At 37.9% G+C, this 14984-nt stretch overlaps 1 protein-coding gene across 24 annotated transcripts in view; it reads right to left on the bottom strand.

Moving 5' to 3' along the window:
- shank3b (SH3 and multiple ankyrin repeat domains 3b) overlaps nucleotides 1-14984 on the bottom strand; it is a 37481-nt gene that overhangs the window by 17410 nt on the left and 5087 nt on the right. For 20 of the 24 annotated variants that reach the window (XM_083528733.1, XM_083528721.1, XM_083528712.1 and 17 more), the window contains exons 2-10: nucleotides 11147-11421; nucleotides 8348-8551; nucleotides 7983-8054; nucleotides 7455-7563; nucleotides 6206-6357; nucleotides 2590-2757; nucleotides 2363-2479; nucleotides 661-738; nucleotides 467-533 (exon numbers count right to left, since the gene is read on the bottom strand). In XM_083528733.1, coding sequence (XP_083384859.1) covers nucleotides 467-533; nucleotides 661-738; nucleotides 2363-2479; nucleotides 2590-2757; nucleotides 6206-6357; nucleotides 7455-7563; nucleotides 7983-8054; nucleotides 8348-8551; nucleotides 11147-11347 — 1168 coding nt within the window. In that variant the 5' untranslated portion in view covers nucleotides 11348-11421. Of the gene's footprint in view, nucleotides 1-466; nucleotides 534-660; nucleotides 739-2362; nucleotides 2480-2589; nucleotides 2758-6205; nucleotides 6358-7454; nucleotides 7564-7982; nucleotides 8055-8347; nucleotides 8552-11146; nucleotides 11422-13013; nucleotides 13158-14045; nucleotides 14486-14984 lie in introns of those variants that run through there. The other 4 variants (XM_083528728.1, XM_083528727.1, XM_083528713.1 and 1 more) reach the window with 4 other exon arrangements.

Raw genomic sequence — 14984 nt, forward strand, 5'->3', positions numbered from 1 at the left:
TGCTAACATCTTGTATTTTGTTCTCTGTCTTACATACATTCTTCTGATGAAGTCAAAAATGTCCAATTTGGACTTCAGTCATTATATTCCAGTCATTCTCTGTCCAATTCTTGTGTGATTTTACCCACTTTGTTGCATATATACATAAGGAATATGTATGTGTCTCCAAAACCATAAAAACTTCCAAACATTCGACAGGTTTTATACTAAACAGAATAGATTACAATTAACACGGCACTCGAAGCCACAAGAATGAGTAAAAAATAAAGACATGAGAGCTAAAATAGCAGGCTGATGTTTGAATATCTACTGTCGTTAAAAGGTGTCCTAATTCTTGCTTATACTCTTTGCTTTTGGAATTCAGACAAACGCTTTTAATTTGTGCAGTAAATTCAAGAAAATTAGGAACCTCTTTTTCAACCTAATTGTCTTAAAGTGAGGTCAAGAAGGTCAAAGTATGTCTTACCTACGTCTGAGGTTTTATGGATTTTGATGATCTCAGCCAGGTCAAAGTTCCCTGCGATGATGGCCACCTGTAGTTGTTTTCAAGATTAAACAGCCCCCCCAAATAAACTGCATTATTATTGCATTAAATCATGCTGTTATGTGTGATCTTATTCCATCTGACAGATTCTGGCATATAAAAAAAATCCAGGCTACCTGGAATGCTGTCTGATTGTTGTAGTTCTTGATGTCTTTATTTGCTCCGCGAAATAGCAACACTCGGGCACAGCCATCCTGCACAACAGGAAATGAGTGGGATGGGATAGAGGTGAGGGGCAGAAGTGTGGAAAGAAGGGAGAGAGGAGAGGGTACACTGGTGTAGGATCAAGGATAAAGGCATATACACAGCTTTAAAGCAAAGGATACTTTGAGTTATTGATTGTTTTCAATATTGGTTGATTGAGCATCATTTATATTAAACATTTTTACAATAGGCACCTTATGCTGAAATAATCCTATTTATTTGTTGACATTGTTTTCATAGTTTTTAAACCCACAGGAATCGAAACTAGATTTTTTACTAGACACAAGCTGACATTTGGTTTTAAGTAACTGAGGTTAACATTAAACCCATTAAATCTGAGTACATACATAATTAAACAGGCTTATAAATACTGACTGACTGACTGACTGACTTTCTTTCGGCTTCACCCGTCAGGGGTCGCCACAGCGGATCCTCCGCACGTTTGATTTGGCACATGTTTTACGCTGGATGCCCTTCCTAACGCAACCCCTTCCCAATTTATCCGGGCTTGGAACCGGCACTGAGAGTGGCTGGGGAGGCTTATAAATACTAACTACTTAATTTATACCACCGCACTGTTGACTCAAGGTCAGAAGGTGTTTTTACTCATTTTCTGTCAAATTCTAATATGTTTTTATTTCTATAATAACAACCAAAATTGGGGGTTTTCTAATTACTAAATGTAGCATTGTTGATATAGCGTTCTACAAGTTGCCATTTCTTTGGAAGGAGTCTCCAGAATCAGTTCTTTGTTATAATCGACTTTGTTGTTAGCTATGAAGTATCACTGTTTCTTTTGTGGTTTCTCAGTTACATAATAATCTAAAGGGTTTTGTCTTATTTACTTAATTATATTGTTAAATGAAATGATAAAAAGTTTAAAATGCCATCCTATAATAAATTAAAAAGCTTCTGTAGTACAATCCATCGTCAACAACGCCAAGCCGCAATACACCATTCTGTCAGTGATCATTTTCCTAGAACACCATGTCCTGTTTTTGATTATTATATAATGACTTTAATAACAATGTTCACAGTAAATGATGGGGAGCTTCTCTTGGTTTGCAGGTACAAAGAATTCAAGCACTAAAAGGGTACTTTTGACATGTTTTTGGCATTGACATTGGACATTTTGTATGTTATAATTTGATTATTTGGGTGCAAAGCATATAGATAACCCACAGCTTTTAAAACTATAAATGTATAATGTGTTATGTATACGCACACTAATATATAATGCATTAACAGCTGAACTGGCTGTATAATGGTAGTAATACAATATTGTAACTGTTATAACAGTAAATAATATTACACTTTTTCATATTTTGTTAATTATGTATTATCATTTATTCTTTTCTGCATTCTTTTTTACATCTTTCATATATTTTTTGGTTCCTGGGGTAAAATTGTCTAGGAAAACTGTCTAGGAATACTTAATATTTCAACATGTTTCTTGATGGTAGTGCTGATTTTCCACCTGGCAACCCAGAGCCTCACCATTACCATTATAGCATCATAATATCGCAAACCACATTGATAAAATGTATCACAGACTTTTGGTGGGCTTTTTATTCCACTTTAAGAACTTGAATGTGTGTGTATGAGTGTGTGTACCTGGTTGTAGAGAGCACAGAGGTGCAACGCTGTGTTTCCTGAGGCATTCTGCGCGCTCATCTCAGCTCCGTAGAACAACAGGTGCTCGAGGTGCTGCACATTTCCGTGACGACAAGCCTGCGGATCAACACCACCCCCGAACTTTAGTTCCCCTAATGCCACAGTCAAACATATAGAAGTGTCTTTGCATGTATGAGTGTGCGTGTGTGTAAATGTGTGTGTGCTACCTGGTGGATCTCCTGCCAGCCATTCTCGTCGCTGTAGCCGAGCTGAGCGTGATCATACAGCAGCAGTTCACAGCAGTACGGGTCACCCCCCACCATAGCACTGTGGTACAGAGGAGTGAGCCCACGGCTGTCTTTATAATCCGGAGACGCTCCCAGATCCAACAGGGTCTGCAGATGTGGAATGTGAGAGGGAAAAAATAAGAAACAAAGAGCTCTGTTTTTATTCAGTGTAAATTAGGGCTATAACACCTGCGTACGTGTAATTTGGGTTTCATTTTTCAGTTATTTTTCGTGGCAATGAATGTCTGCGCCGATGTGGGTGGTGGAACACAACAGGAGATGAATGAACACACAAAAGCACAAAAAAAACTTTTGTTGTGCCTATCAGTCTGTGGGTTATTTCTTTCACTAAACTACTGACGTGAAATCTTTACATATATCATTATTGAGCTGAGACGCCGGCATACGCTCAGATCTTAAAGGAAAAGAGGGAAATCGATCTGATTAGAATTCACACCACTATGCCTCTTATTCATATATTATTTCTTACCTACACACCTTTTGTATTTTTTTTTTTTTTTTTTTTGACAAATATGCCATTATACACTATAAGGTAGAAAAAAGTACTGGGAAAATTATTGGTCAGTAAAAATACTTATTTCTAACTCAGGTAATTTGTAAATATCCAACTGGAAATGTACTCAACTAAGTTGATCAGTCACACCATGAAGTTATGGGAAAGAGTAGTGGAAGCCAGGCTGAGAGAAGAAGTGACAATCTGTGAGCAGCAGTATGGGTTCATGCCGAGGAAGAGCACCATAGACACAATATTTGAAAATGTTGATGGAGAAGTATAGTGAAGGTCAAAAGGAGTTGCATAATGTGTTTGTGGATTTGGAGAAAGTGTGCCACAGGGTGGAGAGAGGAGTTGTGGTATTGTATAAGGAAGTCTGGTGTGTCAGAGAAGTATGTCAGGGTGGTGCAGGACATGTATGAGAACAGTGTGACAGCAGTGAAGTGTGCAGTAGGAATGACAGACTGGTTCAAGGTGGAGGTTGGACTGCATCAAGGATCGGCTCTAATCCCTTTCCTGTTTGCAGTGGTGATGGACAGATGGACAGATTGACAGACGAGGTCAGACAGGGGTCTCCATGGACTTTGATGTTTGCAGATGATATTGTGATTTGTGCTGAGAGTAGGGAGCAGGTTGAAAAGAGCCTGGAGAGGTGGGGGTACACGCTGGAGAGAAGGGGAATGAAAGTCAGTAGGAGTAAGACAAAGTACATGTGTGTGAATGAGAGAGAGGGCAGTGGAGTGGTGCGGTTGCAGGGAGAAGAGGTGGAGAAGGTGGATAAATTCAGGTACCTGGGAGCAACAGTGCAAAGTAATGAAGAGTGTGTTAGAGAAGTGAAGAAAAGAGTGCAGGCAGGGTGGAGTGGGTGGAGAAGAGTGATAGCAGGAGTGATTTGTGATAGAAGAGTATCTGCAAGAGTGAAAGGGAAAGTTTATAGGACTGTGGTGAGACCTGAGATGTTGGATGATTTAGAGACAGTGGCATTGAGTAAAAGACAGGAGGTGGAGCTGGAGGTAGCAGAGCTGAAGATGCTTTCATTGGGAGTGATGACGATGGACAGGATTAGAAATGAGTTTATTTTAGGGACAGTGCATGTAGGACGTTTTGGAGACAAGGTGAGGGAGGTGAGATTGAGATGGTTTGGACATGTTCAGAGGAGGGACATGGGGTATATCAGTAGCAGAATGCTGAGGATGGAGCCGCCAAGAAGGAGGAAAAGAGGAAGACCAAGAAGGAGGTTTATGGATGTGGTGAGGGAAGACATGCAGGTAGTTGGTTTGAAAGAGGCAGATGTAGAGGACAGGGGGGTATGGAGACGAATGATCCGCTGTGGTGACCCCTAATGGGAGAAGCAGAAAGAAGAAGAAGAAGAAAAAGAAGAGGAGGAAGAAGAAGAAATGTACTCGACTAACAATGCCTAGCTTTTTACATGTACTCAATGATCAAAATGTATGTTTTTATCTGATCAATTGAAGCTTTCAGTGAAACATAAGTTTTATTATGTACATAAAGAATAGATTACATTGTGCATATGTGCAATGTCATTAAAATAATAAAACAATGTGCAGAATAAGATGTATTTAACTAAAAATAGTATATTTCAAATTCCAGGGTGGTTAAGCATTGATTCTAGGAGCTAGTGTAAATGAAATATCGATTTAAGTAGCTAGAACCCAAATTCCAGGTAACGGTTGTTTACATAAGATTGTATTTCTCCAAACCAGATAGTCTTGCATTATTGTGATGGATTATTACGATGCTAGGGTCAGGATGCAGAGTGCAGGGTGCAGGGTCTGGAGTGGAAAGGTTTAGAGGCCGTGCTAAAGGGGCAAACAGTGGCAGCTTGCTGGGGATTGAATCCCCAACCTTATGATCAATAACCCAGAGCATTAACCACTGAACCACCACTGCCATACAAAATAACTTCTTTAGTCGTATCATGGTTGACCCTGCACACTGACCCCCAACATCCTAATAAAGTGGAATATGCAAAGAAAAATGTCACTGTGCTGTAATGTGTACGTGACAATAAAAGCATCTTATAATTTTTGCTCTAAACCAACTATGCCTGATAATGAAAGACCACCTGCTTTGCAGAAGGAGAAAAAATATCATGTTCACAGCCATTGGCTGGAATTTGGATTCTAGCTACTTGACTTGATATTCTGTTTATGCTAGTTACTCGACTCAGTGCTTCTTAAATCTGGTATTAGAACTATAGTAGGGTTAAATGCAGCCAGTAAATGCTAACCTTGAGCGTTTATTTTTTATTGGAGGTCAAGGAAGCAAAAGAAGACACATCTTCTACAAGCTTGTATAGGATCTCTATGGATTCAGTAGCTTTGAATTTTTCCCTTCACTCCAACCAGGAGACGCAGACGGAATGCAGACATTTTACATTCCCACTTCAAAACCTCTTTATCTCTGTAAAGCCGCTTTGGGACAATGTCCATTGTTGAATTCTTTTGAATAGACGTGTTCCAGCATGACAATGCCTCTGAGCTAAATAAAGATATGGTTTACAAGGGTTGTGGTAACAGATCTTGAGTGACCTACTATAGAGCTCCTACCTCAAACCTATTGAACATTTCTGGGATGAATTGGAATGTTGACCGCACCCAAGGTCTCCTCAATTCACCTACATCAGTACCTGACAAATACACTCTAAAATCTAGTGGAACATCTTCCCAGAAGAGTGGAGGATATTACAACAGAAAATGGGGACCAAATGTGGAATGCCCATACCAATCTTATGGTAAGGTGATCAAATACTTGCCATATAATGTAGTTCTAGCACTAAATTGATTATGTATCATGATTAATTGGCATAATCTTAATTTCTTTTGATTGGACAATTTAAATATTTTTTCCCTCATAAAAAAAATTATTTCGTTCAGACTACAGTAAAACACTGAACAATATCCACACAGATGGTGCTTAGTGCAGAGGGGTTGGGATTGTGTGTGTGTGTGTGTGTGTGTGTGTGTGTGTGTGTGTGTGTGTGTGTGTGTGTGTGTGTGTGTGTGTGTTTGTAAAACTCACAGTTAGAGCTATGTGGTTGTGGGTCTGCACAGCTTTGTGAATTGCGGTTATGCCATCTCTGGTTCTGAAGTCCAAATGAGCTCCTCCGCTCCTTAAAACTTTAATCAGCTCAGCGCTCGAGTCCAACTGTGCTGCAAGGGTAAGGGGTGACTCTAAAACACCAACACACACATACACACACATCGACACTGTTACAAAACACATTCTTGATCTTCCAAGTCTACAATTACTCTCTTGCTTAGAAAGAATGCTTTTCAGGGTTCATCAAAGAGTTTCTTTTTTTTCTCCTGATCATTCTTTAGAGGAAAAGCTATTTTGGGTTCTAAACGGTTCACAATTTCTTGATGAATTTTTTTTTAAATGAATCCTTTGTTGTTAGGTTTTACACAGATTCCCTAAGCGAAATAACCAAAAATATTGGACACCAACTAATACAGGGATCTTTAGCTAGTTCTAAATTAACAAAATGAATAAATATAAATATTCATAAAAAGGGGAAATACATCGTTGTCGGGTTCATTACTGAGGGTTCATTAAACCTCACTGGACCCTCATTGAAAAAGCTAAACAATTTTCCTTTATTGCATGTTTCACAAATCAAGATAAAAAAATATATAATGTAATGACAGATTTTTTTAGTGTGTTCGGTGTTAAGTTTATTTAATGTAGCACTTAGTCCTGAAGGACTTTTTGTTATAGTTCAATGTGTACTGTACTGTATATGGTTGAAATGACAGTAAAACCAATTGAATTGAAAGGGAAATGTTGTTTTTAGGTTTCTACAAAACTTTGAAGTTGCTTTGCTTTACTCTTAAATTGTAGCTATATTCAGCTATTATATATCTCTATTGTCTCTATATGCAGCTTTTATATATCTCTATATCACTGCAGTCTGTTTACTTGAAGTTCTTTTAGAAAGAAACAATGTTTGAGATGGTTCGTATTTCTAGATTGTTGCTGTTATTGAATTCTACATAGAACCTAGAAGAAAAATAGTAAAAATAAATAAATAAATACATAAGAATACCTTTAAGGTCCTGAATAGACTGGGTTCTTTGGTTTTAGGTTAACATAAAAATCTAAAAGCAAACTATTTTGTTAATGTTGGATTTTTAGATCTAAAATTTGAGATCTAAAAGATTCTAGACCTACATCTTCAAAAAAGAAAGAAACCTAATTAGTGGGTAAAACGACTATAACGAAAAACTTCAGCTGTGTGCCAGAAAAAATGAAAAACTCTGGTCCTCACCTCCAGTTTCTACATCATGGAAGTTGGGATCGAGCCCTTTCTCCAGGAACCTGCACACTTTCTCCACACTTCTTTGCTGAACATACTCCATGAATTTCTTCAGATTGGCCTGGAATGGAAATTGAATGAGATAACTAACGCCATGACCATTACAACATTGTATATTAGAAATGAATACGTTTTCCTTACGCAAGAAATCTTCCATGCAGGATTGTGTCTAAACTTAATATATTTCAAATTGGAAAATTAATAATGAACTATAAAAAATAAATAAATGGAGCATTTTACGCCATTCTCTTCGAGCCATCTGTTGAAATTATTTTTTTCAGCCAGAACTAAAAACATCTTTTTCTTTTTTAGCTAATTTTCATTGCTTACAGAAGACAAAAGCAGAGAAAAAACCTGTTTATATTCACGTGAATGATGTCTGAAAATGGTTTATTGAATAATTTTCTACAAATAACAAATGTTTAACAAAAGTTTATTTAGAAAAATGACACTTCATAACCTCTCTGTCGAGTGTCTTACCTTAGTGTGAAGTTTGGCTAATTGCTTGTCGTCCACATGGCTCTGAGTGTAAATGCGTCTCTTGTAGCGAAACTGCACACACACACACACACACACACACACACACACACACACATACACACACAAAAAAGATCAGACAGTACCAATTACAAAAGTAGAAAGACATACGAATTTGTCTGGATTTGTGTATGTATTGTGTTTCTGTCTTCACAAGGATGTTGACTTTGTGTGGACCTTTGTTGCTTTGTTTGTTGTAGCCATGTTTCAAGCATTAGATTTACCATTAGGTGTGTTATAGCTACAATTACCTGCATTAATAATTATCCCAATAAGAAGAAAGCAAAGTAAGACAAATATGTGTGTACCTCTAGGTAAGGTACAGGTGTGACAGTAGGGAGAGGATACTCCCTGAGCAGTCTCTCTTCATCCAGGAACTTGCCGGCTCGGCCGTTAAAGGCCGGGAGGTAGAGGCCATAATTCAGAACGTCGGTCAGGCTCTGCGTCAGAGTAACCAAAACCCGCTGCTTACACACCCACACCGGAGCCTCCAAGTCCAAGCGCAGACACTTCTACAAACAATATACACACACGCTTGTACTGACACGATTTGGAGCATTTTGCTTTGGTTTTTGGTTGATCGTTTAGATTTCGAAAGCTTCACATATTTCATATAGGGTGAGAAAATTAAAATACAGTATAAAGCTTGGTTTAGTCCACGTTAGTGTTAAGGAGTAAAGACTTTGCACTAGCCTTTCCCTTTGGTCGAACATATTTTTTTTTCCTTTTGTTTAAACGGAACAACTATTTATATCTCCATAGCTTGGGAAAGTGAAGGTAGCCTGAACAGGTGAGGTAACATTATATCTAAGAATTACTGCTGTGTTCTTTGAGATAATAGTTCAGATGATTAATGCAGGGTCAGTATGCAGGACTAAACCCCTGCAGTATCAACTCCAGAGCTTTATTATTCTTATAACCAAGTTTCATAATAATTCTCCATGCTAGTTTTGTGACTAAAGAACGACTAAAGAATGGTAACTCGAGAAAAATTAGATAGCAAAGCTATAAATATATTGCTACGTTTACGCTAAGTTAATGTATAGGTTGTCATTTTTGTGTGACTTTTCATTTTTTAATTAAATAAGGGATTAAGTCAGAGAGAAAACTAATAATTAATACTAAGAAAGGAAGGGTTATTGTTTGGTAATCGATATTAATTGGATACATTTTTTTTTTAAATATCACTGTGATATTCTGAGCTAGCGCTTTTTAATCCATTGATAGGATCTACAAAAACTTTCCGATAGGCTTCCTCTTAGCTACAAAAATACTTTCCTCTACTACAAACCTGCTCTTACTTTACACCAATTCTCAAATTAAGATTTGAGATTTTTTGTGCTTTGTTACAACAGTGATTTTTTGTTAAATTACTGATTTATTATCAACATTACTACATTTATTATGGGAACTTTTGGGGGGTATTTTTGCCTGTTGCATGAATCTGTTTGTCTGTTGCACCATTTGCATGAATCTAACGAGTCTAATCCAGAGATGACAAAACTAGAGCCTGAAGTTGAAAAAATGGCCCATGGTGACCTTTCATTTGGCCTTCCATGCCATATACACAGACCAGGCATAACATTATGACATTATAACATAACGACTTGTGAAGTAAATAAAACTGATGATCTCTTCATCATGGCAACTGTTAGTGGGAGGGATTTATTAGGCAGCAAGTGAACATTTTGTGCTCAAAGTTGATGTGTTAGAAACAGGAATTGGGCAAGTGTGAGGATTTGAGCGAGTGTGACAAGGTCCAAATTGTGATGTCTAGACGAGTGGGTCAGAGCATCTCCAAATCTGCAGCTCTTGTGGGATGTCTGCGGTGGTCAGTGTCTATCAAAAGTGGTACAAGGAAGGAACAGTGATGAACAGACGACAGGGTCACGGGCGGCCGAGGCTCATTGTTGCATGTGGGGAGTGAAGGCTGGTCCGTGTGGTCCGATCCAACAGACGAGCTTCTGTAGCTCACATTGCTGAAGAAGTTAATACTGGTAATGCTAGACAATTCAGGACTGTTTTGGCAGCAAAAGAGGGACCATCACAATATTAGGCAGGTGTTCATAATGTTATGCCTGATCGGTGAATGAGAAAAGAAAAAAAAATGCCTGGATCTTTTAAAAAATAAGGACTAGCTTCATGTCTCTCAATACACTGAATTAGGCATTGAACAATAAACTAATTTGTTGCTTAATGTACTATAAGTTTCACTTAACTAGAACTTTTAAAATAAAGCTGCATTAGTTAAGAAGATTACAGAGTCATGATTTCTATTTTTTTTTATAAAGGGGAATATTATATCATAAACCATGCCAACTTTTTTTTTTATATAATCTCTTTTATAATGCAAAATTTTAAGTCAAGTTTGATGCCCTTCATTAGAAAAATGTTTGGGCATCTCTGGTCTAATCCGAACCTCAAATCGTCTGTAAATGAAGTTAAATTAGGCCTAATGTGTTTCATGAGTTAAAGGTTTGAAAAACGAAAAATAAATTTGAAATACCAGCTCATCTCTGTTCAATGACACAAACGCATATATTTTCACTGACACTGAATGTGACTGTGGTAATGGAAATGATGGCCTACTAAATAACAATACGAATAATAAGTTTTCCACCATGGGAAAGTCTTCAGGGCTGCGCTTTTCAGTTTCTCCGTGATATGAAGTTGCATTTTGGTTTTATTAAATACAAGAGAGGCTGTTGAAGGAGTAACTGTGTGTGTGCAACTGATAATAGATGCTTAATGTTGTCATTTGTCAAAAATTGCAGCCGCGTGCTGTTGTATAAGAGGAATAAAACACTTCAGGCCCCTGATGTTGTAACAGTGACTCATTGCGGATTGCTTTCCTTTAACACCACCATTTTCTTTGCTTATTTTTTCCCCAGCAAAAGCAACCGAATGAGAGAGCTCAAAAGATCCAAACAGAGAATGAGATACATAATGAGTAGATGGATGTGACAGGGAGATTGGAAAAGGATGCCTAAGTGTGCATGAGAGAGAAGAACAGCAAGCGCCACGCCATACGTCGATGCCGTCATAGCTCCTGAACTCACACTGTTCTTCTTGAAACTTTGATCATAGAAGAAGCTGCAGAGACTCACTGTTTGCTGAAGGTCAGGGATTCCGATGCGGATAATGACGGCATTTCCGTGGAGATCTTCCATGGAATCGTTGGAGACGCCCTTAGACCCCGGAGAGCCACGAATGCTGTCGTCTCCATGGTTTCCGTTGGTAGGGGCGTGCTGTTGCCGCGGCCTGTCGGGAGCCTCATGTTTGCCGTCGGCAGGTGGACTCATAGGCATGCTCTGGGAATGTGTGTGAGGGTGTGGGGGGTGGGGGGTGGGTGTGCGCTGCTCAATATGCTGGCCTCACAACCCTACCAACGCACACACACACACACACACACACACACACACACACACACACACACACACACATATATACACATTCACACATGGTTTCATAATCAGCATCAAAGTAGGTCTCTATACTGCAGAATGTGCTCCTGGTGTATAGCATATAATTTTAATCTCTCTGTATGCATGCCCATATATGCATGTGTGCGAGAAAGAGATTGAGACCGGTATAGAAAAAAAGACCTGACGTCCGTTGGTTGTAAGTGGTTGCCATGGACACTGTGATACAGATCCATTTGGGGGGAAAAAATGGAATTTCAGGGAACCCTGTATTACAAGTCTCCATGGCAACACTGCACTCTGCTTGTTCTGCTAAGCTACGGCACCTCCACTTCCTTTTTCGAAAGGATGCACACACACACACACACACGCATTCAGGCACTGCACAAACACACACATGCGGCAAGCGTTTCCATCATGTACCACTCAAACCATTAACATCCACACAAATTCTTACACTCACACACATACCTGATCTGCCACTAGTAACTCATACAGGCATGTCTCCCACCTCCCACACACACACATTCACATGTGCATTCACACACCCCATGGCAGCGTACAAGAAAGTCCCCTCGCTATTGTCCTGGAAGGCAGAGCGGAAGCCCTCTCTTATGTAACAGAAAAATTAGAGAACACGGAAGATGGCAACAACAAAAAAATTTTTTATATATATATATATATATATATATATATATATATATATATATATATATATATATATATATATATATCAAACAAAAGGCCAAGAGGGACAAGTGACATTAGCCATAAACAGCCATCATCATAAATGGTTCTGAGGTATAACGAATGCATTCAAAATAAAACACATATGACTTGCAGATACGTGCTATAGACATATAAACCCACATTCACTCTATAACATAATTGCTGTAGATGAATATGTGGATATATATACAGTTCTCTGAAAAAGCATTAATAGATAATCAAATCTGAATGTCCAAAAAACAACAAAAAATATCAAAGAGCGGAGTAAAAAAACAAGATTAAATCAATATTTGTTGTGACAACCCTTTGCATTGCAAATCGAGTCAGTTTATGGAGTCAGGTACATTGTCTTACACCTTAATAAGACAATCAGCCAGTCACAGTTGTAATGTAGTCTTGAAAAGTAATCTATTATTTAATGTCATGTTCTTGAACAGCATAAAACATCTTTTATCCCTTAAAATTAATATCTGTAAACCTAAAATGTGTTCTTTCTTGCCAGTACAGAAACAAAACGCTGGCTAAGACCGATGCACAATGGTCACTTAAATAGGAGCACCTGAACCTCTGCACATTTATGAAATTTTTCAATCAGTTGATAATGTGACAGCAGGGCAATCCAGAAAATCTTACAGATACAGGTCAAGAGCTTCGGTTAATGTCCACAGCACATATTAATCAAACTATAATCATAGCATAACAACCAGAAAAACACTGAAAAATTTAAAACATCAGCATCTCTGCAGACAGAAAGCATTGTCATAGAAAATTTGCACTCGTTCGAGAAGAATGAAAGGCTATAGTAGCTCAAACAATCACTCACGTGGTCAACTGAATGGTATGTACAATGCACAGCACACTGAACCATGAGGTGGATGAGCTACAACAGCAGGAAATCACATCAGGCTCCACTCCTGTCAGCCAAGAACGAAAATCTGAGGCTGCAGTATGCAAAGGCTTATCCAAACTGTAGAGGAAAATGAGCATGTATGATTTTCCTTCAAATGTCTGTTTTTCTGTATCTGCATAGTTTTCTGGTAGTACATAATTGGTTAATTGGATGGGGGTTTAACTGTTTATTATTGCTTGTTTGGAAGATATCAATTAATTTTCTATACGTGCAGCTTCAAGAGTCGTACCAGCAGAAAACGCATGGATATGTGTGTAATTTTTCCTCTAAACATAAATTCTCTCAGGAGATGTTTATTTATGACAGTCTGCATGATTTCTGCATTTCAGGACCTTCGAAAATGATTATTGCTGTTATACTTAATTGATACAGGAACGTACTTGGTTCATGAAGTTTGGACAACATTAACTATTATAAGTATACACTAATACATATATGACACGTTTTCTTTCTTTCTTTTTTTTTTTAACTAATTGTTAAAAGTGTTTATCACTATAAAAGTTAAGGATGCGGCGTTATTAGAAAATAATCCCACATGCACGCACTAAAGTTTGAGACTATGTTCAGTGAAACCTACATGTTTAGAGCATTTATATATACAAAATAAATAGATATTGGTTGACTTCTCTTTTTTCTTAAACATCTGAGGCAATGACCACAAAATTACTCCAATATTGTCTTTAAAGCTCAGCTACTTCTTCTAACTATGTTCAAAAGTAACGTAAGACTTCTGCCAGTTGTTTGATTACAGATTGGCTAAAGACCTGAGCAAACTGAACAGTATATACAGCACATATTATTGAGAGTCAAATGCAAAATGGAGAAACAATTTTCACTTCTAAATACAACATATTTACATATGATAACCAGCTTTTAACATAATAAGCCCCAAAAGCTTAAAATGTTATATAATCTAATAAGAAAGCACAATGTCGTATTATTCACCTTTGGTCTGGACTTCCTATATGAAGCTCGCTGTAGGCAACACAAAACCTGAGGATACGTCTGTTCCCTGGAATCTTTAAAACGGTGGGAAATTTTCCTTTTAAATGTACACCAACGTCCCTAAAATAGTACTCCAACAACGTTTTACGTGTTAAAGACTGGAATTTTCTTAGTCGTCACACAGATTTTAGGAAACGTTAAGCCCAGCCCTGATGCTGAATGCTGGAGAGCAGGAAAGCTAGTAGGAAAAAGGAAACTCTGACAGGAAGGGTTTGGAGCCCTGAGCTGTGGACCAATCAGCAAAGCTCTTTGAATCACCTTGTCCAATAAAATGAGCGGCTTTTAATATTTCCACCAAGAACCAATGTCTGCAGTTTTACATATCAGCATAGTTAGAAGCTTCTCATTCTAGAACTATGACTCAGATCCGTTTAGGTGAAATCTGAAATGTGACAAAAACAGAGTGATGGTGAATGAATGTGGAAGGATATAGAGTATTTCCACTGAACCTTTAAAGAAGTCACCGAATGCTAAATTTGCCCTACTGTCTCTTTCTAGAAATCGCCATGCCAGAGACCGCTTAGCTTTTAATCTTCTACAAAATGAAAACACAAAACTGGATGTATATAAAAGTCCATTGAATTATCAATGCTGATCAGCCAGAAGACATGGGAGTTTTGGCTACAAGGTAAATCACAAGTTTAATCTAAAACATTCCATAGTAACATAAACTTAACGTAACAACGTAAAGGTAAAAACAAATTTATGCAGAGGACACTTCACATAAACCACGAATACTGGTTTTAGAAGGAGTCTCCAGTATCATATAGTGACAGTACCTGTAATAATATAAACGATAATAAAAAGTGACATTTTACAGTATTCAATGTAGCCATAAATTGATAAAAAGTAAAAAGTTATTTAATTAAAAAAAAAATT

This window comes from Silurus aristotelis (genome assembly GCF_946808225.1).
Source record: "Silurus aristotelis genome assembly, chromosome: 24".
In the NCBI taxonomy this organism is placed as follows: domain Eukaryota; kingdom Metazoa; phylum Chordata; class Actinopteri; order Siluriformes; family Siluridae; genus Silurus; species Silurus aristotelis.